The sequence below is a fragment of the Vigna umbellata genome, chromosome 11 (genome assembly GCF_029865625.1).
Source record: "Vigna umbellata cultivar VRB3 chromosome 11, Vumbellata_1.0, whole genome shotgun sequence".
In the NCBI taxonomy this organism is placed as follows: domain Eukaryota; kingdom Viridiplantae; phylum Streptophyta; class Magnoliopsida; order Fabales; family Fabaceae; genus Vigna; species Vigna umbellata.
Genome location: NC_142175.1, coordinates 14,562,718 through 14,586,517, shown reverse-complemented (window position 1 = coordinate 14,586,517; position 23,800 = coordinate 14,562,718). Strand labels below are relative to the sequence as shown.

Sequence of the window (23,800 nt, the reverse complement as noted above, 5' to 3'; positions counted from 1 at the left end):
GCCCCATATCTCCATGGGACGGCTTTCTCGTTCTTATAAGGGAAAGGAGTTGGCACTCGGATGACCACAGACGGATTTCCTTCAGTTACCAGTGCAGGGGTGGTCCTAGTAAAATGGATCACCAAAGGTTCGGGTAGAGTCACATCAGATTCTCCACCAATTTGTGCAAATACTTCCTCCTCTCTGACCTTGCGGCACACTTGCATCAGATTTCTATCAAGTAAGTCTTGTAGAAAAATCTCGAATTCCATACATTCCTCAATAGAGTGCCCGGCCTCCGGATGGAGTGCGCACGCTATACCCAGATCATAATCGCCCTTCACTAGGCCCTTCTTCAACAAAGCTTCAAAGATAAACCTCCTAGAACTTCGGATTTCGCCCACATCTCTTATCAGATCTGGTTTCCAACCTCGACGGCGTTCGTCGAGGAACTCCCGTGCCCGGACAATGGATTAGTATTGACGTTGGGCTGGTCCTCTTGAAACTTTAACCAACCCGAATCTATCAGAGCCTGAACTTTGTATTTGAGAGCCATACATCCTTCGGTCGAGTGGCCAACGCCTCCTGCATGATAACTACACCTGGCATTCGCGTCATAACCCCTAGGATACGGCGGCTGTACAGGCTTCATCGGACAAATGGCGACCAGACCCTTTTTGACTAGGTTAGGTAACAATTCAGTGTAGGTCATAGGGATTGGGGTGAACCTAACAAATTGATTTCCCCTTGGGTTGTTGTTGTGACCCACATTCAGATTTGGGCCCATGTTTGCGACCGGTCTTGCAGCTTCGGTTGGGATACGCTGCGGTGGATAATACGCTTGTTGTTGTTGAGGCCTAGCTTGGTGAACAAACGTGGTGTTAGCAGCATAAGGAGGTGGGTTTAAGTATGGTCGATAATTAGGATTGGGAGCTCGTCCTCTCCACGCAGGCATTACCGACGCAGCATGTACCTCCCCCTCTTTTTTCTTCCCCTGATTGAAACTGGGCTTTTTGTAGTTTGTAGCTGCAGGTGGGCCATATGCTATCTTCCCGTTTTTCAATCCAATTTCTATCCTCTCACCAATGATGATGGTGTCAGCAAAATTGACAGATACATTCCCAACCATATGCTCATAAAATGGCGGCTGGAGTGTGTTTACGAACATCGACACCATCTCCTTATCAAACAACGGCGGCTCAACTTGCGCAGCCAACTCTCTCCATCGCTGGGCGTACTCTTTGAAAGTTTCATTGTCCTTTTTTGTCATATTCTGCAGCTGCAGACGGTCCGGAGCAACATGAGTATTGTATACATATTGTTTTACGAAGCGTCAGCTAGATCCGCCCAACAACGAATTCGGTATGGCTCCAGGTGGGTGTACCAGTTCAATGCCACCCCAGCCAAACTTTCCTGGAAAACGTGGATGAGTAGCTGCTCATCATGAGCATACGCAGCCATCTTTCTGCAGTACATGGTCACATGGCTTTTAGGGCAAGTGTTACCCCTATATTTTTCAAACTCCGGCGCCTTGAACTTAGGCGGGATTTTCAAGCCCGGAACCAAACTTAATCTGGCCGCATCTCCAAACCCGTAGCTCTCAACCCTCAACAGCTCTCAACCTCGCCTCCAGACTTTCCAACCTACCCGTAGCTCCAACGAGGCTACCGAATCCCCCAACCACCGTGGCGTGTGGTGCAGCTTCGGCTGAAAAATCCTCCCTAGCAACCACAGGCGGTACTGGGGTCACCCGAATTCCATCAGTGGTGTTGGTCTCATTCATTCCCGTGCCCACCATGGGAGCCGACACTAAGACAGGTCCCTGAGTGCCGTTGGTGGTATATTGACAGTCGCGGGAAACGAGAATGAAGCGTGCTCACTTCTGAGTACTCTCCTACAGGAGGAGTGTAACCCGGAGGTAAACCATACAGTGGGAAAGGAACAGATTGGCTCGCAGCGTTGAACATTGGAGGATAAGGGTGAGCATTCCCCCAACATGCGTAGATGAAGACTCTCCAGCAGTCTTCATGGATTCAAGCGTCGCCAAGATCTGGCCGATCTGGTCCTTCAACTGGCCAACATCCGTTTTGAGAGACTTGTGACTCCTCCCAGCTTGCCATGGCTTTTGAGTTTGCCCGGGTCCGGTAGGGATGTCGTGGAAATTTGGTCGTCGTTTTTTCTCACGCGTACTGCTTTATTATTTTAATTAATTAGATGGAAATGAAACATGCTGAACAAAAGAAAAGATGATGCATGCTAGTAATAGGGGGAAATCACAAGATTGTAATGACATACTGATGGAAATTAACACAAGCAGATGCTAAACAACATCCCACACCTTTCATTTAAAGGGAAACAAGTTCATTACATTTCTTACAGGAAACAAATCATAAAGATCTCAAAATACATCAATTCCTATCCCGAGTGATGAGGGATTTCATCTCGTCTATCAACGTTTACAGTGATTAATAAAAAGCTCTATCTCTACTGGTGGGCTATAAAAGTGGGTACTCGCTTCAGCTTCCGACACCATTCTGGGGATGTCTTCAATTGCCCCATTTGCCAAAGCAGCCAACTGAGAGAAGCTTTCCTTCCAATGCTTTACGGCCGTTTCTTGCTCTGCGATGTGCTCTTTCATTCGCTTTATCAAGGCCTGATGCCTTTCTTCAAATTCCATCGACCTCCATCGCTCCTCCTGCTCCTCGATGTAATCCTCCATCTGCTTTAACATGGCTCGATATTCCCCTTCAGCCTCTGCCAGCTTCCAGCGCTCCTGATTCAACTCCGCTTCAAATGATGTAGCCATTTCCTTCATTTGATGCCCCGATTCTTGTACTTGGACTTGCGCTTCCCTTAGTCTTTTTAGGGCTTCCCTCTTATCCCTCTTGGCTTCTTCATAGAGTTGTTTCCACTGTCTGCCCTCTTCTAGAGCCACATTCTTCTCATTCACCCTCATGGATAACTCCTTACTTGCGGCCGCAAGATCCTGTTTTACTCGGAATGTATAATCTCTCTCTGCCTTCTGGCTTTTGACAATGTTTTCATAAGCCCGTGACTTTTCTTCGTTATCATTCCTCATATCCACAAAATCATTGCGAGCCTTCTGTAATTCATTTTCTCCAACCTAGCATTCCTCACCCTCAATTTCTCCACCTCACCTTCAGCTGTTTCACCTCTTCACTTTCTGGGGCTTGGATGTTCCTTCACTCGCCGATTGATCATTGATGGGCTTGAAAGGCAACTTGACTTCTCTTACCCTCTCCAGAATCCAGGTATGATAACTAACTGCTCCATCACTCCACTCCTCAGGTCCTTCTCTGCTCGCACCACATTTTCCCAGGCACTTCTGACTCTCCTCAACATTTCAGTACAATGTCCGTCCTCATAGTAGATGAAGAAGGCTGTGAGATAATCTGGTGAAGGCGCTCCCTTCATAGGATATCCGAACTGTCTTTGGACCAAAATAGGGTTGTAGTTAATACAATACCTAGCGCCTATGAGAGGTATGTTAGGGAAGTTGCCACAATGATGGATAGATGGTTTAGTCTCAAGCCAAGGAAGGCGCCATTTTACGTTTCCCTCTCTCAAACCGGCAAAGAAAAGAGCCCACCCATTACCTCCTTGATGCGACAGATTCTCAGGTGAACTTCTAACATCGACTACCCCTTAAATACTCGTGCCGTCATCCACGCATATAACGCCGGCAAACAACAAAGAATCCTCTTCCCTTTTCTCTCCTGGCAAAAACTCATAGTCCCATACACATCTGCGAGGACTGCTGTTACGGGGTTTTCTGATCTCGTCTTTTTTGCCACGAAGACATCAATAGCAGTGTAATCTACAAAGTCTTCCAGCTTGGGAAACAGGACAATGCCAAACACAGTGAGGGCTAGTACATCCATGAAGGTCTCCCATTCTTCCCTATCGCCCAGGTCGTGCAAATATTGTTCAAGGTAACCTTGTGTCAGCCCCCGAATTTGATGTCTCGTTATCAACCGGTTCTCCAATTCATTGGGCTGTAATTTCATTATAACAGCAAGGGTAGAAACAGAGGCATGATGCTCCAAGTGCTGATATGGCTTGGTACCCTCTAATGGCAAGCCCAGAATATGCTCAAATTCTTCTACAGTTGGCGCCAGCTGGAAGTCCTGGAAGGTAAAACATCTCAGGGGAGAATCATAATACTGAGCTAGAGCTGTAATAGCGGGCAACTGTACTTTCACCTCCATTAAACTCAACAAATTCCCATATTTCCTCCCGAAGGCTTCTCTCTGTATGGTCTTGAGTCTTCGGCCTAAATTTATCAACCCGGTCAAATTTCCAACATGTGTCCTTAGGCTAGACTTCTTCTTAAAATGGCGGAGTTGGTATGCAGTGTAGCATCAGATCTGGTGTCAACATCCATCTCGTGTGAAGTCAAGTGTATACCTGTGATTTCCCCTAAAACCAACATGTTACTAAATGATGCATGAATATGATGCATGATTATAAAACAACACGATGAATCAAATGCATGCATGGTAATAACATAATTTTCGAACAGCGTGAGGATTACAAGAATACACGTTTCTCCCTTTGTGCCCTAATAAAGGTTCAATGGCTTGGATTCGTCAAGTATATGCAATCTCACAAGGATGGTCTCCTGAACCTAGAGGTCAATGGTCACTAGAGCTATGGCCCCTTCATAGCATCTCCACAACAGTCGAGTAATCAACTAGATGAGGAGACACAAGTGAAGAGAACAAACTCTAGCTGGAGTTCTCACGATAGCCAGACAGGAAGTACATCCCAGAATGACACCGCTACACAACTCCTCTAATTCTAAGTTGCGCTCAGACCCGGGTATAGGGCCCCACTCATGATATGCACAAAGTGTGTGTGTGAAGGGAGAATGCAATGCATACCCAAACCCTCACCTGCAAAACAACCAGAAAAAATTCCCAGGCAGATATAAACATGTTTTCTACCCTAGGGTTCCATATTCAACAATTCACATGCAGTTATTCCAACTATCAAACACACATAAAGAAAAAAAACAGGGGAAGAAAAACACAAAGAAAAAATCATGTCAAATTCGCGCATCTAATTAAATGGCCTGACTCTCTGGCATTCCCCAGTGGAGTCGCCATCTGTCGCAACCGGAATCGCGACGGGACGACGATCCAAAAAGAAATCGGGTTTCGAAAAGAGATTTTGGAGTCGCCACCATAGTTTATTATGGAAAACTACGGAAAAACCATAAAACGATAAAGCACAGTCCGCGAAAACCAGATTCTGGGTTCGGGAGTCGGTTACGCGTGGGGAAGGTGTTAGCACCCCACAACGCCTGCCCTAAGGCAGTACCTTTAACTAAATGCACGAATATGATGTGATTTTCAAAATGTTTAACTATCCCCTAAAATAAAGTTCTAAATAAACAAAACATATTTTTTAGTTTTTTGGGCCCGACAAGGATTGACCTTGCTCCTACGTATTCTCATTCAAAATGAGAAATCAGGGTTACGTAGTTCTTTTAGAAAACTGCTTGAAAATTTGTTTGAAAATTGTTTAGAAAATTTTGTTTGGAAAATGATTATGGATAAATTTGGATTTTTGGGAAAATGAACCTGACAAGGTCTAGCCTTGCTCCTACGTATCTCCACTTTTGATGGAGAATCAAGGATCACGTAGTTCTGGGTAGCAAGACTATTTGTTGTTTAAAATTGTTGATGTTTTCGGGTTTTTTTGAAGATTTTATACCTTTTTTTGTATTTTGTTTAAGAAAGAGAAAGGTTGTTAGCACAAGGACGATGCGTGCGATCACACATGTGCATAAACCTTTAAAACATATTTTTTTGGTTAATTTTACTTAAGGAAAAGAAAAGGTTTTTAGCACAAGGACGATGCGTGCGATCACACGTGTGCCTAAACCTTTAAAACATATTTTTTGTAATTTCAATTAAGAAAGAGAAAAGGTTTTCAGCACAAGGACGATGCGTGCGATCACACATGTGCCTAAACCCTTAAAACATATTTTTGTAATTTCAATTAAGAAAGAGAAAAGGTTTTCAGCACAAGGACGATGCGTGCGATCACACATGTGCCTAAACCCTTAAAACATATTTTTGTAATTTTATTTAAGAAAGAGAAAGGTTTTCAGCACAAGGACGATGCGTGCGATCACACATGTGCCTAAACCTTTAAAACGTATTTTGATAAATTACTTTATTTAAATTGTAAATATTGCATTATTAAATATTTTAGGATAGGTAGATATCTAGAATAAGTAGATAGAACAAAATAAAAATGAAAATAAAAATAAAAGAAATAAATAAAACAAATGAGATAAGATAGACAAAAAATAAATGAAATAGAATAAAATGAAATAAGGAAAAAAAACAAATAAAAAAATAACGAGCGTTGGGGGATCATGAGCGGACGTTGGGAAAGGGCTGAATGACGAGCGCTCGTTGGGGACGAGCGTTCGGTTGGAGTTGAATGACGAGCGCTCGCTGGGACGAGCGTTCGTTGGGGACGAACGTTCGTTGGGAAAGGGCTGAATGACGAGCGCTCGTTGGGGACGAGCGTTCGGTTTGGAGTTGAATGACGAGCGCTCGCTGGGACGAGCGTTCGTTGTTGGCGTTGAATGACGAGCGCTCGCTGGGACGAGCGTTCGGTTTGGAGTTGAATGACGAGCGCTCGCTGGGGACGAGCGTTCGGTTTGGAGTTGAATGACGAGCGCTCGCTGGGACGAGCGTTCGTTGGGGACGAACGTTCGTTGGGAAAGGGCTGAATGACGAGCGCTCGTTGGGGACGAGCGTTCGTTGGGGACGAACGTTCGTTGGGAAAGGGCTGAATGACGAGCGCTCGTTGAGGACGAGCGTTCGGTCAGGAGTTGAATGACGAGCGCTCGTTGGATCGAGCGTTCGTTGTTGTCGTTGAATGACGAGCGTTCGCTGTGTACGAGCGTTCGTTGTTGGCGAGCGTTCGGTTGGGAGTTGGTCACCAAATGGTCCGTCCAAGAAGTGGACGGACAGACGTTCGTTGAGGAGGTAGGGGACGAACGTTCTAAAAAGGCTTAACGTGCGTTATTTTTGGGCTTTGGCCCACCCGGCTGTTTTCTAACCTAGAATTCCCTTAGGGGTTCTCTCACTCTACACCTGCCTCCCTCCATCGAGACCCAGGTCTCTTTCTCTCTGACCAGGAAAGCCTAGGGCTGGGAGGCACGCCGCCGCCACCTCGGCTGGAACCGGCCACCGCCACCTCCGAACCAAATCCGCCACCGCGACGAAGATGGGCACCGCGTCACCGCCCCCCTCTGGACCAGCCACCGCGTCACGCCGCGCCTCGATCCAGCCACCCAGGGAGGGGTTCCTCTCTGGCGTCTCTGCGCCGCGCCTGCCTAACTGGCCGCCGCTTACCACCGCGACCCAGTCACCACGCCACCACCTCCTCCGATCTTGACATTGGCGGCAAACCCAAACGCCACCGGGACCGTTTCCAACCGCGGCGCCGTCAGCCTTGGAGGCCGCCACCGATGGGCTCTCCTATTCTACTCTTCTATTTTCTATTTCTGTGCTTGGGTTGTTGGGTGTTTTTTTTTGGTTGGAATGGATGAAGATTGTTGCTGGAGGTGGTATAAGGATGAAGATGTTAGGTGTCCCCGTGGTATAAGTATGGCTTGTGGCAGTGGGTGAATGCGGATGATGGGTGTCGGAGATTGGTCACTGTTCTTGGCTGTGGCTTTGTGCAATGCAGGTTGAGGATGGTGGTGTTATGCGTGAGTTGGGATGGAGGTTCCGTGATAATGGTGTATGGGTTGGGGTCTCTGCTTGAGTTGAATTTCTGAAGATGAAGGAGTATGTGGTTGTATGTGATGGTTGTGGCAAATGAATATGGTTGAAGTGAATATGGTTGATGATTCGGGGAGGGGGATCCAATATTGAGGTTTGGTCGTGTGGTATCAGGCGTTGGAGATGAAAATGAAGAGGAAAGGGATGAAGATGATGGACCGTGGTCATGAGGTTATGACGGATGATGATTCAGTGAATGTGGGGAGGGTGACGATGGTGTTTGGTAACAATGGCCCGCATACAAATAACCATGACACAATCATATGCTAATTTAACAACAACTTAACAGAGGTATATTCATGGGAGAACATGGAGTGCGAGGCATCACTTACCTCTTGAAGATCCGATTGCTACTGCCAACCTTGCGCCTCCAATGAATCTCTCCTTTCCCTTTTGACTGGCTTCTTCTTCCCTTTCCTTGTTGAATGGTGTCTCTTGTTTCTCTTTGCAGGTGCCAATGTCTCCTTCTCGGCAATGGATGATTATCCAATGAAGTTGAAGGTCCCCTGGAGCTCTCCACCAATGATCGAAGATGATGGATGCCCCCAAACAACCCCCGCTGTGTGTATATTTGCCCCTTCTTTCTGTCCCAACCAGAATTCTCCTTCTCTCTACTCTCTGTGCTCTTTGCAATTCTCTCCGTGTTTGTCTTTTGTGCCATTCTCTGTACCAAAATCGTACACCCAAATCGCGCCTCTGCCATCACCGCCACTCTGCAGAAAACGGTTTCTTGCTTTTCTGTTCCCCACGTTCCAGCCAACCTCCCTTTCTTTTTCAAATCTTTTTCTTATATTTTTCCTTTACTTAATACTAAAATGAAAATAGAATAAAAATAAAAGCAATAACTAAATAGTAAAATTTTAAAATAAAAATAACGTAAGAAAAATATATATACATATATATGGAGAAAAATAAGATAACATATAAAAATAGATAAAACAAAAATGACGATAATAATAAATAAAAACAAAAAAAACAAATAATAATAAATAATAATAACAAACAAAAAAACAAGTAACAATAAATAAATACAAGACAAAAACGAGAACAAAAATAAAGATACAAAGAAATAAATAATAGATTATATAAAGCCAAAAACGATCCGGACGAAATTTGGTATTGACAATACCCTAAGATGCGCAAATGCGTTTATTTTCAGGCTCTTCTCTGCACACACACTCCTACATACCTTTTCAAAGGTTCTCTACAACTTTTCCCTCATCCCTCTTTAGAAAATCCCCCTTCCACTCACTTGCTCACTAGTTTTCCATCTAAGTTTGGGGTTGGGAGAGAGCATCATTGAAGGGGCTGATTTCTTCATTGTGGTTTACTAATGCTTAACAATGTATCTTTTGGTTTTGTGAATTATGTTTGATGCAGGGATGGCCTCCTCATCGGGCAAAAAAAAGAATCAAGACTATAAGATCCAAGAAGAGGAAGATACAGAGGACATTTCAGATTGATGAGGAGCTGAGATAGCATTTACGGATGAATGCTATCATATGCTTATGCTTTTGTTGGTTTAAGTTTTCTAAACTTATTTATTTTTCGTTTTAGATTAGGGTTTGATGTACTCTATTGGAAACATGGTTTGTTATGATGGTTTGCTATTAACTGTGATAAGTAATGCTTGATGATGATTAGTGATTGATTGATGTTGAGATAGATGTGCACATAAAATGCTTATACAGGTGATTCACAAGCTTTGTGAACAAATGCAGGATATCATGATTGTGATTGTGAAATTAAGCAGGATGTGTATGTCAAATGTGAATGAGCTTATATGTGAGGTTTTGAGCTCCAGAGTTTTTGGTATGATTGAATGCTATTACTTTGAAAGCATGAATGACTTTGCCCAGGTTTTCTATGATTGAATCAATTGCTTGTTTTGCATCATATGATCAAGGTCGTTTGTTGGAACCCTTTTTATTGGTCAAATTCATAAAGTTAGCCCACTAAAAGAGAACACTTTGTGTTCTATCCTTTGAACCCTTAGCCTTGAACATACACTGAAACCCTTGATTAAAAATCTTTACCTTGAGTTAAGTAGAAGATCTTGTGTGGTATTGTTAAATGTTCAAGTTTGGGGTTGTTGGCAAAACATGAAAAGGAAAAGCATTGAGCTAAGAGCTAAAAAGTAAGAATATGCAAAGAAAAAAAGAAAAAGAAAAGAAAAGAAAAAGAAGCAAAGCTCAATGCAAATGCAAAGGCAAGTTGGGAAGAATAAGAAAAATTGTGTTGTTATGATTCTCTTAACTCAAGGATTTTGTGATCCAGAAAAACCAATTTTCTTGTTAGCCCAGCCACATTATAAGCCATTGAAAAGTCCTTGTGATGATGCATGCTTGTGAATGTTTTCGATTGTGGTAAAATGAAAGGCAAAGTTGATTCATGTAACATTGTGATAGTGGAGTGAATGAGTGAAACACTTTACCTCTTATACACTTGTGTGTTGAGTGAAACACTTTACCTAGTGAGGAAATATTCCATAAGCACATGAACATCCATGCTTAATTGATTGATCATTCATGAAAAATAGCATTTGTTGGAATTTAAATGACTTTGTGAACACTAAAGCATGTGCACATCTTGATTGAACTCTTGGTCATAAGTTTGAGTGAAGTTGTTACTTATCTTGAAAAAGAGGATTTTTGAATGAGTGAACCATCATATGAATTGGTTGAAGATTGAGTTACATCTTGTTTGCTTGAGGACAAGCAAAGTTCTAAGTTTGGGGTTGTGATAACAGTTGAAAAACTGTTATTTTCATGCTTAAAATTGACACAAAAAGCAACCTTTACACTTACAAACTAGCTTGAAATCATGCTTTTATCCATATTTTAAGAAATAAGAGAGCTGGACAGGTTTATGCTTGATTTCAGTGTTTTTGTGCAGGTTTTAAGGTGAATTTAGTGAAAGAAGTGAAGAAGGAGAGAGATGGAATCAGAAAAGTCAACCAGAAACCAGAAAAGTCAACCAGTCAACCAGAAAAGTCAACCAGTCAACCAAAAAGTCAACCAATCAACCAAAATACGAAAAAAGTCAACCAGACGAGTTTTGGGCCAGTTTTATGCGATTTTATGATCTGTTTGGGCCTGGACCCGTTTTCTATTATTTTTATGTCCTATTTAAAGACCTAGATGTCTTAGGGTTGGTATCTTTGGCAGAAACAATGCAAACACTCTCTCTTCCACCCCTTTGAAGGAGGATCTTGGATGCTTAGGCTACCTCTTCACCTTTCTAGGGTTTTATCCTTCATTCTTTCATTATTGTTCATCTAGGTTCACCATGAATATGGTGAACTAAACCTTGTATGTTTGTTGGGGAATCAATGTAATCTTTTGAAGCTCTCATATATGGAATTTGTGCTTGCATCTTAATCTAAGATTTATGCTTTCTTTCATCATTAGTTAGGGTTTTTCCTCTTTGCTTAATGCTTGCTTTGTTTAACTCATTCAATGCATGATTATTGATTTTGTCGATACGGGAACGTACGGGGAAGTCTAGATCCGAGGAATCTCTCCCAATATTATATTGGTTGTCGTTAAGCTCCTGCACTTGATGAACTAATTATTAGGAATGCTAGGAATTGTATGAACTCGTAATTAGGGAGAAGCCTTTTTGAAAGGTACTTTAGAGAGTGGCATTAACAATGATGATTTGAATGTTGAATTCCTAAAATATATGAGTGGATACGATGAAATTGACCCCCAACAACATATTCATATATATATTTCATTGAAAGTGCTTGTCTTTTGCTTTTGCCATTGATCAAAACCTCATGCATACATGTTTATTTTCTGTCTTGCATATTAAAACTCCAAATATTTCGTTCTTAAGTCTTGGCTAACCAACGAACCACACAACTAAACTAGGCCGTGAGTCCTTTGGGAGAACGATACTTGGTCTTACCGAGTTTATTACTTGAAACGATTCGGTCATACTTGCCGATTGTTCAACAAGTTTGTGACATCATATTTTGGTGATCATAAATTTTTCCATCATGAAGCTTTCAAAGCATTTAAAACTTTTGCTAAACATATTCAAAATGAAAAAGATTTGAAAATCAAAACTTTGAGAAGTGATCATGGTGGTGAATTTGAAAATGAATCGTTTGGAAACTTTTGTGAAGAATTTGGCATTGCACATAATTTTTCTACACCCAGAACTCCCCAACAGAATGGTGTTGTTGAAAGGAAAAATAGATCATTAGAAGAATTAGCTAGAACGCTTATGAATGAATCTAATGTGCCAAAATACTTTTGGGCTGATGCAGTAAGTACTGCTTGTTATGTGTTAAATAGGATGCTTATTAGGCCAATTCTAAAATTAACTCCATATGAACTGTTGAATGGTAGAAAACCAAATATATCTAATGGACAAATTTATGATCACCAAAATATGATGTCACAAACTTGTTTTTCAATCGGCAAGTATGACCGAATCGTTCAAGTAATAAACTTGGTAAGACCAAGTATCGTTCTCCCAAAGGACTCACGGCCTAGTTTAGTTGTGTGGTTTGTCGATTAGCTAAGACTTAAGGACGAAATATTTGGATTATACTATGCAAAAGACGAAAATAAACATGTATGCATGAGGTTTTGATCAATGTCAAAAGCAAAAGACAAGCACTTTCAATGAAATATATATATGAATATGTTGTTGGGGGTCAATTTCATCTTATCCACTCTCATATATTTTAGGAATTCAACATTCAAATCATCATTGTTAATGCCACTCTCTAAAGTACCTTTCAAGAAGGCTTCTCCCTAATTACGAGTTCATACAATTCCTAGCATTCCTAATAATTAGTTCATCAAGTGCAGGAGCTTAACGACAACCAATATAATATTGGGAGAGATTCCTCGGATCTAGACTTCCCCGTACGTTCCCGTATCGACAAAATCAATAATCATGCATTGAATGAGTTAAACAAAGCAAGCATTAAGCAAAGAGGAAAAACCCTAACTAATGATGAAAGAAAGCATAAATCTTAGATTAAGATGCAAGCACAAATTCCATATATGAGAGCTTCAAAAGATTACATTGATTCCCCAACAAACATACAAGGTTTAGTTCACCATATTCATGGGGAACCTAGATGAACAATAATGAAAGATAAAACCCTAGAAAGGTGAAGAGGTAGCCTAAGCATCCAAAATCCTCCTTCAAAGGGGTGGAAGAGAGAGTGTTTGCCTCGTTTCTGCCAAGGATACCTAACCCTAGGAAACCCTAAAGCTTATATACTATTCGTAAATTACAGAAAATTAGGTCCAAGCCCATAAGAGTGCCGCTCAGCGGTAAAGTACCGCTCAGCGGTAAGTGCGTGAGTAGTTTTCTCCCCTCAACGGCCATTTTGCCCCTCAGCGGACCTCCCGTGACTTCCTGAGTGCCGCTCAGCGGTAAACTGCCGTTGAGCGGTACTTGCGGCTTCTCCTTTTGAACTTTTTGATGTCTTTTCTGATTCCATCTCTCTCCTTCTTCACTTCTTTCACCAAATTCACCTTAAAACCTGCACAAAAACACTGAAATCAAGCATAAACCTGTCCAGCTCTCTTATTTATGACAATATGAAGAAAAGCATGATTTCAAGCTAGTTTCTAAGTATAAAGGTTGCTTTTAGTATCAATTTTAAGCATGAAAATAACAATTTTTCAACTGTTATCAATATCTCATTTGAAAATTTTTGGATGCAAATGCTTTGTCTTAAATAATGGAAAAGATAATCTTGGAAAATTTGATGCAAAATCTGATGAAGCAATTTTTCTAGGATATTCTTTGACTAGCAAAGCTTATAGAGTGTTCAATAGAAGAACACTGATAATTGAATAATCAATGCATGTTGTCTTTGATGAGATTGTAGACCTTGAGGTAAATCCTCTTGAGTCAAATAGACCCATTGCAGGTGATGAGGATTACTTAAAAGAAGCCCTTGAGGAGATGTATCTAAATGAAAATTATCCTCCGGAGCTTCAAGAAACACCTCAAGTCGTTGATTCCAAAAGCTATCAGCAACCAAGAGGACTATCTTTGGACAACATCATAGGAGATATATCAAAAGGGGTAACTACTAGACATAATTTAAATAATTTTTGTCTAACTGTTGCTTTTGTGTCTTAGGTAGAACCTAAAAATATAAAGGAAGCTCTTCAAGATGACAAGTGGTGCATTGCTATGCAAGAAGAGCTAAATCAATTTGAAAGAAATGAAGTTTGGGAACTTATTCCAAAACAAGAAGAATTCCAAGTCATAGGAACAAAATGGGTATTCAGGAACAAGCTTGATGAGGATGGAAACATCACAAAGAATAAAGCAAGGCTAGTTGCTAAGGGATACTGTCAAGAGGAAGGTATAGATTATGATGAAACGTATGCACCGGTAGCCAGGTTAGAAGCAATTAGATTATTACTTGCATATGCATCTTTGATGAAATTTAAACTATATCAAATGGATGTAAAAAGTGCTTTCTTAAATGGTTTTATAAAAGAAGTGTATGTTAGTCAACCTCCTGGCTTTGAAGATTTTAAATTTCCTGATCATGTTTACAAATTGAAAAAGGCCCTTTTATGGTCTTAAACAAGCACCTAGGTCTTGGTATGAAAGACTTAGTACCTTTTTAATTGAAAATGAATTTTCTAGAGGAAAGGTTGATTCAACCTTATTCATTAAGAAACTAGGAAAACACATTTTAATCGTGCAAGTTTATGTAGATGATATCATTTTTGGGTCAACTGATGATTCTTTGTGTGAAGAGTTTGCAAAAATAATGCAAGGTGAATTTGAGATGTCTATGATGGGTGAGTGATGAATCAATATTTTATTGATTTCACTTAGTTTATTGTACTGGATTTAATCAAGGAATTGTGCTTGAATGTACAATATTATCCTATTTTTCCTAATTGTGCTAAATTTGATCGGAAATTCTTATTTTAACTAATTTGAATCATCTGAGCTAATTATTTTACAAGGAAAATTTGGAGATACAATTTGGGACATTTGAAGGTTAAATGAGAAATGGAAATTGAGCCAAATGCATCTCAGTCATTTCAATTTTCGCATAGTGCTGCGTGAATGTTGTGTCAACTTGTGTGTCTTCGTTCGAGTTCAATTCTTATCCGTTTTCTATGCAATTTTTTTTCATAGTTTCGTATGGATGTCTATTTTCACGTATAGTTTTTATTTTGTTCAAATTCGTTCTGTGTTGTTCCCAGTATTTTTTTTTTACTCCCCTATGTCATTCTAATGCTTACTGTTTGAGTGATTTCTAATCTGTTTGCATTTGCACGCTGTTACGGAGAATGGATGGCAGCACACATGAATTGGAGAAAGTGGAGGGGTTGATTCGCTTTTCATTTTAGATAAAGCTAGGTGCAGCACCCACATAAGAGCACAATATGAATCCACGTCTAGGAAGCAAGTCCAACATGGTTTGGAATTAGAAAGACATCTTAGGTTTTTCTTTGAGCATAAAGAGAAGAAGGGGACCACATTAATTTCACGGTGCAGCCAAGTCTTGAAGGAAGAGCCCCTTGTTGCAGCACATTATTTAATTGGAAAAGCTTGTTTTAAAGGTAAAAAAAAAGGGTGCTGGATGGGATTAGAAAAGAGGTGCAGATTTTAATTCTTGGTGTGTGCTTATTGGAGGGGCCCTCATGGTTTTGCTACGTAATATTAGCTTGATATAATTGCTACACAATTAAAAGCACACGGCCCCCACAATTCATTTTGGCAACATACAATTGGGCCGTTGCCACACTTTCTTGCAAGGAACGTGAAAGTGAGCTGGAAAGAAGAGGGCCCATCTTATTTTTATTTGGCACTTGGAAGAGATCCAGCAGGAGAATGGGAAGCACAGGGTGCACACGGCCTACATTAGGAGCTACACGCTGCAGCAGAGAAAAAAATCCAGCGGCAGTAGCTTGGAGGTGCACAAAGAAGGCACGGTCCAACAATCCTTCACTGGGTCCAGCGGCCACAGTAAAGAGGGGAGGGCTTTTATTTTTGCAGAGAAGAATGTAAGAGAGGGGGGGCGAGAGGTGGAAACAGGGAGCCGCCACACTCATTTTGGTTTCTGGCTTTTGAACGTTGTTTTCAATGGGATGAAGGAGAGTCCAGCCGCCACCCTCACTGAGTTTAATTTTTGGCTGGGAACATATTTTTTGAAAGAGAAAGATGGTGCACTCTGTTACGGAGGAATGGAGGCTGTGATGAGAGAAGGGACGTATTCCATGTGAATTTGAGTTTGCTACTGTTACATCCAGCATTTGGAAGCAGCACATGGTGATTCATGGTCAGTTGGAGATGCACTCACAGAGTTTCATTTCTTTTCTTCACGCATGAACCAAACTTGTTTCTTTATAATATATAGATATATATTGAATTGAAAGCATTTTTATTTTTGGAGACATGCTTCATTAGATGTGCTGTCACGGCTTGAATCATTTGTGTCATTAAATGCTCATCTTGCTTCTTAGTCTTTTGCATTGAATATTTTATTTCTAAGCTACAACTTTCGTTTGTTTATTAGTTAGCGTGGTTCCATTTTAATTTAGGTAGATGAGTTTTTGATATCTTTTATTCCATTTCAATTCGGTTATGAGTTGTCTTAATTATTTAGTGCATTTAAATTGGTTCATATGTGCATTTTATTTTTAACCAAGTGTCTCTTATTATCTGCTGAATTTTAATTAGTTTACACGTCTTGTTTTAGGACTGTTTAGTTTGTTGTTTTCGTTCACTATGTTGTCTATCTTGTTCTGCTTCATTATCTTTCTGTATTTCCAATTTCTTCGCTTGCTTTAGAAATCGTTCAGTCTCAATGTAGAACCGTTCGGTCATTTGTATAATCGTTCGGTCTTTATGTTTTGTTAGTTTATTTCAATGCTTTCAATTATGTTTGGTCGTGTTTAATTTCCAATTTTAATTTAGTTCGTTCCTAATCACAAAAAAAAATCTTTACAAAACCCCCCTTTTTCCGTGTGTGATCTGAGACTGAACCCAAGTTGGTCCTTGAGAGACGACCTAGGAGTCACTTCCTAGTACTATACTGCATTCTTTTATGCACAACTTTTGTGGGAGGTGCGACCCTCTCATCAAAATGGCGCCGTTGCCGGGGACCAACGGTTCGGTCTTAGGTTTTTGTTGTGTTTGTGTGTGTAGTGTTTTGTCTTGTGTTGTGATGTAATGTGATGTGATGTGATGTTCTGTTTTGTGTGTGCGTGCTGCATGTATAAATGTGTTGTGTTTTATTTGTTTCGTAATTTGTAGTATTTTTCTTTTTCCATGTCTACCTATTCTGAGTTTGTGAATACTGCTTATTCTGCCAGTGACTCTGATTATGTTTCTCATTCTGCATGTTACTCTGATTGCAATTCATATTCTGCTGATTTGTATGTTGTGAACAATATGGCTCATCGTCCGACTTCTGAGAGTTCTCTTTGGGAACCGGTTCCACCTACTGAGGATGATGTTCTTTCTCTCAGCACTTCAAGCACTGCCCTAAGGTGATCTTCATGTTCTTCCCGAGTTTTAGAATAAACAAGTATGTCATCTATAAACACCACCACAAACTTGTCCAAGAATGGTCTGAAAATTCGATTCATATAGTCCATGAATATGGCTGGAGCATTAGTCACACCAAAAGGCATAACCACATACTCATAGTGACCATACCTAGATCTGAATGCCGTCTTCTGCACATCATCTGCCTTCACTAAGATTTGATGGTAACCCGACCTCAAATCAATCTTGGAGAATACCGTAGCTCCGTGTAATTGATCCATCAGATCATCGATCCTCGGCAATGGATACTTGTTCTTGATCGTCAACTTATTCAGCTGTCGATAGTCGACGCACAACCTTGAGCTACCATCCTTCTTCTTTACTAGTAACACAGGCGCACCCCACGGCGAAGCACTCGGCCGGATAAACTGTTTCTCTAACAGCTCTTCAATCTGCTTCTTCAACTCAGCCAGCTCAGCTGGAGCCATCCGATAAGGGGCTATGGATACTGGTCCTGCTCCTGAGACCAGATCAATAGAGAACTCTACTTCTCGCGGAGGAGGTAAACCAGGAACTTCTTCAGGGAAAACATCCATGAATTCATTCACAACCAGAAGGTCTACACTCTGGTTCCCAAGCGACAAAGAGTTTAAATTAGTAGTCCCGTCCATATGAAACATGATTAGGAAACAGCTGGCACCCTCGAAGATATCCTGCCTCAATACACCGAGCGATAACGACATAACTTCATCTTCTCCGGGAAATATTAACTTCTTACCACTGCAATCTAAAAGAATACGATTGGCTGCTAACCAATCCATTCCCAGAATTACCTCTAGCCCTTGCAGAGGTAAGCAAATAAGGTTCACTCTGAACCTGCGCCCCTCTACCTCAATAGGACATCTGGAGCATACATTAGATGTCCTGACTAACCCAGCTGCTGGTGTAGACACCACCAGGTCACACGGAAGCTCCCTGACAACTAAACCAAGCCTCTCCACACAAGCCTTAGACACAAAAGAATGTGTCGCCCCCGAATCAAACAACGTCACACATGAAGCTCCAAATAACAAACAACTGCTGACAATTAAATTACCTGCACTGGTTGCCTCAGCCCCAGTCAATGCATATACTCTCCCGGTTGCCTGAGGTCTGTGTCCACCCCTCTGAATAGGTCTGCCAGCCTGGCGTGGCTGTGGTCCTGCCCTCCTAGTAGTAGGACAGTCTCTGGCATAGTGTCCCTCTTGCCTGCAGATATTACACCTCCTATACCCTTCTAACTAAGGGCAGGACATCTGGAGGTGTGGTCCACCACACTTGAAGCATCTAACGGAACTGGCAAAACTGGATTGCCCCGATGACTGAGAGGAAGAACCCCTGGACCCGGAGTAAGAGGGTCTAGAGAAAGGGGTCTTTCTAGAACTGGAGCCTCCCCGGGGTATCATAGGTCCCCCAACCCTAACTGGCTGGTTCTGTTGTCTCTGTGGTCCCTCTGGTTCTCCCTTAGTCTTTTCCATATCACGGGCCATCTCTACCAAAGCGGAGAATTCTCTAATGTGCAATCCTTTCACCAGTAACTTGATATCCTTCCTCAAGCCATTCTCAAACTTACGACACTGCCATTCTTCATTTATTGACATGGTGTTGAAGCGAAGCAGGTGTTTAAAACGATTTGCATACTCCGATACCGATCTGTTGCCTTGAGTCAACTCAAGAAACTCTACCTCCTTAGCAAACCTGACACTATCTGGGAAGTATTCAGTGTAAAATTTAGTTCTGAACAACTCCCAAGTGATAGGAGTCCCGTTCCCCTCCATGATGGTCTTCACACTCTTCCACCAATGTCCAGCTTCTCCTGTCAGCAAGTATTGGGTGTAGGCCAGCTTCTTCTCATCCGGACACCCTTTGGCTTCAAAGATTCGCTCCATATCTTGGAACCAATGATCGGCCTCATCCGAACTGCATTTGCCAGAAAACCTGTCGGGATGATGTTGGAGAAAACTCTCCAAACTCCACTCCTTGACTGGAATGGTAATAGGGGCAGAAACATCAGGAGTAGGTCTTCCATTAACCAGCATTTCCCTGAGGAACTTCTGAGTGTCTTCAGCTGACACTCTTGCAGCTTCTAAGTTTTGAAGGGCGATGGTGTTTTGTTGCACCAAAGTAGCATTCTGAAGTTGCATAGCCTCAAGTACAGCCTCCAATCTTACGGTGTTCTCAGAAGGCTCAGGCTGAGAAGGTGGAGGTGGTGGTGGTCTAGGTGCCATTTTCTGCTCATACAGAGAAAAACACCATTAGTCCAACCCAAGGAAACAAGGACAACCGTCCAACACAATACTAAGAGTACACAGCATAAGCAGCGCACATACACACCCTACAGGATCCTCTAAGGACAGAAACTGCTCTGATACCATTAATGTGACATCCCAATTATATACATCATTCATATATAATAAAGACGTCATCATGCATAATATAGGAAAGCAGTCAAGAGTAATTTAAGGATTACAGTCATCCTTATAATAGTACGGAATTGACAACAAGAGTATTAGAATTTCTCCATGAAAATCACGGAGAATTTAAAACTTAAAACGCACACGAGTTCTTCCAAACATTAAGAATTTCGAAATAATACTAGCTAATCTAAGCTGCAGCACTTCCGTCTCCATCAAGGGCTGCTTCCAAAGTATCCTCTCCGTCATCTGCTCCCATCCAAGTGGATGATCATCGCCAAAGAAACATACCCAAACAGCACATAACACAAACAATGCAAGGGTGAGCTAGATATAAAAGCATGTTATACATACAACACAGTTAATTCATGCAATCAAGAACAATTAAAGCATAATCATTGATCCATATTTCACACACTCCCATGACATGTAAACATTCATCCAAACATAGTAAACTGACATCACGAGACTTGTTACTTTATACCCCGACTCGTTCCTTTATAGACCGACTCGTCCGGACTAGAATGATTACCGAGCTATGGCGGGTCTTGCACTCGTGGTGGCTTTATGAAATTTGGGCACTCCCGCCCTGGCACTCCCGCCTTGTGAAACTTTAGGCACTACCGCCTGGTGGAACTTTAGGCACTACCGCCTGGTGAAACATTTGGGCACTCCCACCCGGCCACAATCACGAGGTTAATCCGTTATTACTCACCTTGGATCATATGGAAGCATCCAAGACTAGGACCTCCTGCTACTCCTCACCACATGTTCAATCCTCTCTACATGAAAAGAAAGACCATTGGAGATTCAGGATGACCCCCAAAACTGAGCTACCATGTAATCATTCTATACAACCCCAAAACACCACCATGTATCCTCTCCATGAGGATCATGGAATTACGTTCATGAATGTTACTTTAAACCTTATCCCAAGTCATGAATAACCAGATACCTCCATAATATCACATTAAATCCAACGTATTTCATACATTCACATAAATCCCCTTTACAGTATATATTTTCCAAACATTTTGCACATAATTCAATTCAAGAGAAATGACCTTAAAACCATCACCATTTGCAGACCATTGGATGGACGAACACTATTCACCGAGCGTTATAAACCGAACGCAAACTATGCCAATTGAACGAACGCTCAGACAATTTGGACGAACGCTAAAACCGAACGCTGAATCATTAGGCTGAACGCTAAAACCGAACGTCATATTGGATTCAACACTATGTGGCCGAACGCTGATTGATACATAGGACGAACGTTATTTACTAACAGGCCGAACGCTATTTCACTGATCACACCATTAGGCCGAACGCTTATATTGACAATTAGGACGAACGCTAGTAGATTTAACAAAATTTGACCGAACGCGAAAACCGAACGCCTGAACACAATTAGGCCGAACGTCATATTGGATTCAACACAATTTTGCCGAACGCTAAAAACCGAACGTCCTATTGGATTCAACACTTATTTGGCCGAACGCTAAAATATCAAGGCCGAACCTCATTTGGACGAACGCTCTCTGCCGAATGCTAATTCCTGAATACTACAAGAACGGACGTTATCAGTTCCTAGGCCGAACGCTCACATCACAATCATACCAATGTCGAACGCTCAAGAGGGAAACCTAACAGTACTAAATTAAGAACGAACGCTTATACTGTCTAATACACCAAAGCCGAACGTTTACGATTCAAAATTAGAATATCAAATGAAGACCGAACGCTACACTCACTAATTCACCAAAACGGACGTTCAAGCTCTTAAACTAAGAATATCAAATTATACTAATACACCCAAAGGCCGAACGTGCCAGATTTACACCTAAGAATATCAAATTTAGATCGCACGCTTAAATCACTGAAACCTCAAAACCGAACGCTCAGAATTGCTAATACAGAATCTAGACCGAACGCTCATTAATCCACTAAAACCGAACCTTCTAAATTTGAAACCTAAGAATTCATATCAAGGACGAACGACTGCAATCGCTAATATCCAATACCGAACGCTCAAGATCACTCTCTGTAATTACTGATTTAGGGACGAACGCTCAGGATTGAAATTTAATTTTACCAATATAAGAACGAACGTTCACACTAATATACCAAGACCGAACGTTCGGGATTACTTCATCAGAATACAATTTTGAGGACGAACGTCTAAATTACTAATTCCTGTATACAGATGGGACGAACGTCTAATATATCACTGTAAACGAACGAACGCTCGTTAACACAGAACCGAACGCTCAGGTTATTTTGGCCGAGCACTAATTGGTCGATCCATTTGGACGAACGTCCAATTTGGAGCCAAATTGGACGAACGCGCGATCTGCAGAATTCTGCAGAATCGTACCAGATTTCCAGAAAACCCAGAAATCCAAATTTTTCATCCCTTCCTTCCCAGATTTGCATCAAACACAACATATATCATCAATCAAACAAAAGATCTAGCTCCCCTTACCTCTTGAAGACTTCCTTTGTAAAATCTTTGGATCTATCTTCTCCAAGACTTGCAGCACCAAGCAATTCCAACACTCTAAGCTTCACCTCTTTCACAAACTTTGCAGCAAGAACTTCTCTCCCATTTCAGAACCCAACACCCCCTTTTATCTCCCACGTCTCCAGCTTTTGAAAGGTGCCAGCAAAGAGAGTAAAATCCGGACGTTTGCTCCCCTTTTGCTGCAGTTTTTCAACATCCAAGCTCCCCATTTTTCCAAATAAGACAAAACCTACCTCCCTCTATGTCAGCTAGTGTCTCCCAGCATTTAATGCTCCCCACCCCTTTAAGAAAAACGAGGCCCTTACACATTGAGTGACATTGATTTACCCTAAACACTTGAGAGAAACACTGATAGTGCATCTGTGAGGTTTTGTTACTTTTGATTCACCTCTTGAGCTGATTAATCATTTTGCCATGTCTTGAATTGCTTGGATGATTTCATGAGTATCTGCTTTCTCTGATTCATTCTGTGTTGGAATTGTCTACTTCTTTTCTCTGTCTAGATTTCTTGAGGAATGTGTAATTTTGTTTGCTTCCTTGTGAGTCTCTGTTTTCTATGTGCTGAGATTGTGTCACTTCCTTGATGTCCTTTGAACTATTCCTTGATTTGCGTCTTGATTTTGCCCAGGAGTGCAAAAGACTAAGTGTGGTCTATTTTGATGAGTCAATATTTTCTCAATTTCACTTAGCTTATTGTGCTCGATTTAATCAGGGAATTGTGCTTAAAAGTCCGATATTTTTCCGTTTTTGCTAATTGTGCTTAATTTGACCAAAAATTCTTATTTTAATTAATTTGAATTATTTGCGCTAATTATTTGTGTAACATCCCAAAATTATACAGTCATCAACCATATACTCAGAATAATTACACGTATCAATAACTCAAACAGTTTTAAAAGTAAAGGAAACAGATTTAAATAAACGGCCGAACGGCCTTCCATATATTAATTAACGAGCGTTCACAAAAGAACAAGGACGAACGGTTTTACAAAAACATTACCGAACGTCCAACTATTTACAATCAACAAAAAGAGCGCTCGCTCACAGCCGCTCGCTACTCTAATTACACTAACTAAATAACCGAACGCCTCACTGTTCGGCCTTCACCTCAACTTCTACTAAATTTTCTTCAGCAATGAGTTCCTCTTCAAGAGTTTGCTCCAAGGACGCATCTCCCTCTGCTCACATCCACACGGATGATCATTGCATTTGACAAGACGGATATACATAGACAAGACAACACAAAGGAAATGCAAGGGTAAGCTTATTGAATTTAATTCGAGTCAAACATACAGTTTATACATATCAACATATAAATTTATTCACGACACAATCATCCAAATCATACATTAATTCAACCAAAATCCTGATACTAGACCGACCGTCCGGACTTGTATGAATTCTGTGTAGCTACGACGTCCGTGCACCCAGGTGGAAGAGCTGGAATACTCGTCAGCTGCCACCTGAGGTTAGTCCTTTCTGTCCAAGTTACAGTTATGGACTAAGAC

General features: G+C 41.3%; 1 protein-coding gene across 1 annotated transcript; it reads right to left on the bottom strand.

Moving 5' to 3' along the window:
* Positions 1 to 17,357: 17,357 nt before the first annotated feature.
* On the bottom strand, positions 17,358 to 22,401 carry LOC148191028 (uncharacterized). The gene is made up of 4 exons (XM_088101259.1): positions 22,254 to 22,401; positions 18,630 to 20,014; positions 17,484 to 18,560; positions 17,358 to 17,430 (listed from the first exon to the last, which is right to left on the bottom strand). Exons 2-4 carry the CDS (start codon positions 19,577 to 19,579, stop codon positions 17,358 to 17,360), a joined length of 2,100 nt encoding a protein of 699 aa, XP_087957385.1. The 5' UTR covers positions 19,580 to 20,014; positions 22,254 to 22,401.
* Between the last annotated feature and the right edge of the window lie 1,399 nt (positions 22,402 to 23,800).

What these genes read in the sequence shown, in the direction of transcription:
- LOC148191028 (XM_088101259.1), bottom strand. Translation starts at nt 19,579, where the DNA reads ATGGCACCTAGACCACCACCACCTCCACCTTCTCAGCCTGAGCCTTCT. An exon ending in AGTTCCGTTAGATGCTTCAA is followed by an intron (nt 18,561 to 18,629) that starts GTGTGGTGGACC and finishes TAATATCTGCAG; the next exon opens with GCAAGAGGGACACTATGCCA. An exon ending in AAGACGGCATTCAGATCTAG is followed by an intron (nt 17,431 to 17,483) that starts GTATGGTCACTA and finishes CTAATGCTCCAG; the next exon opens with CCATATTCATGGACTATATG.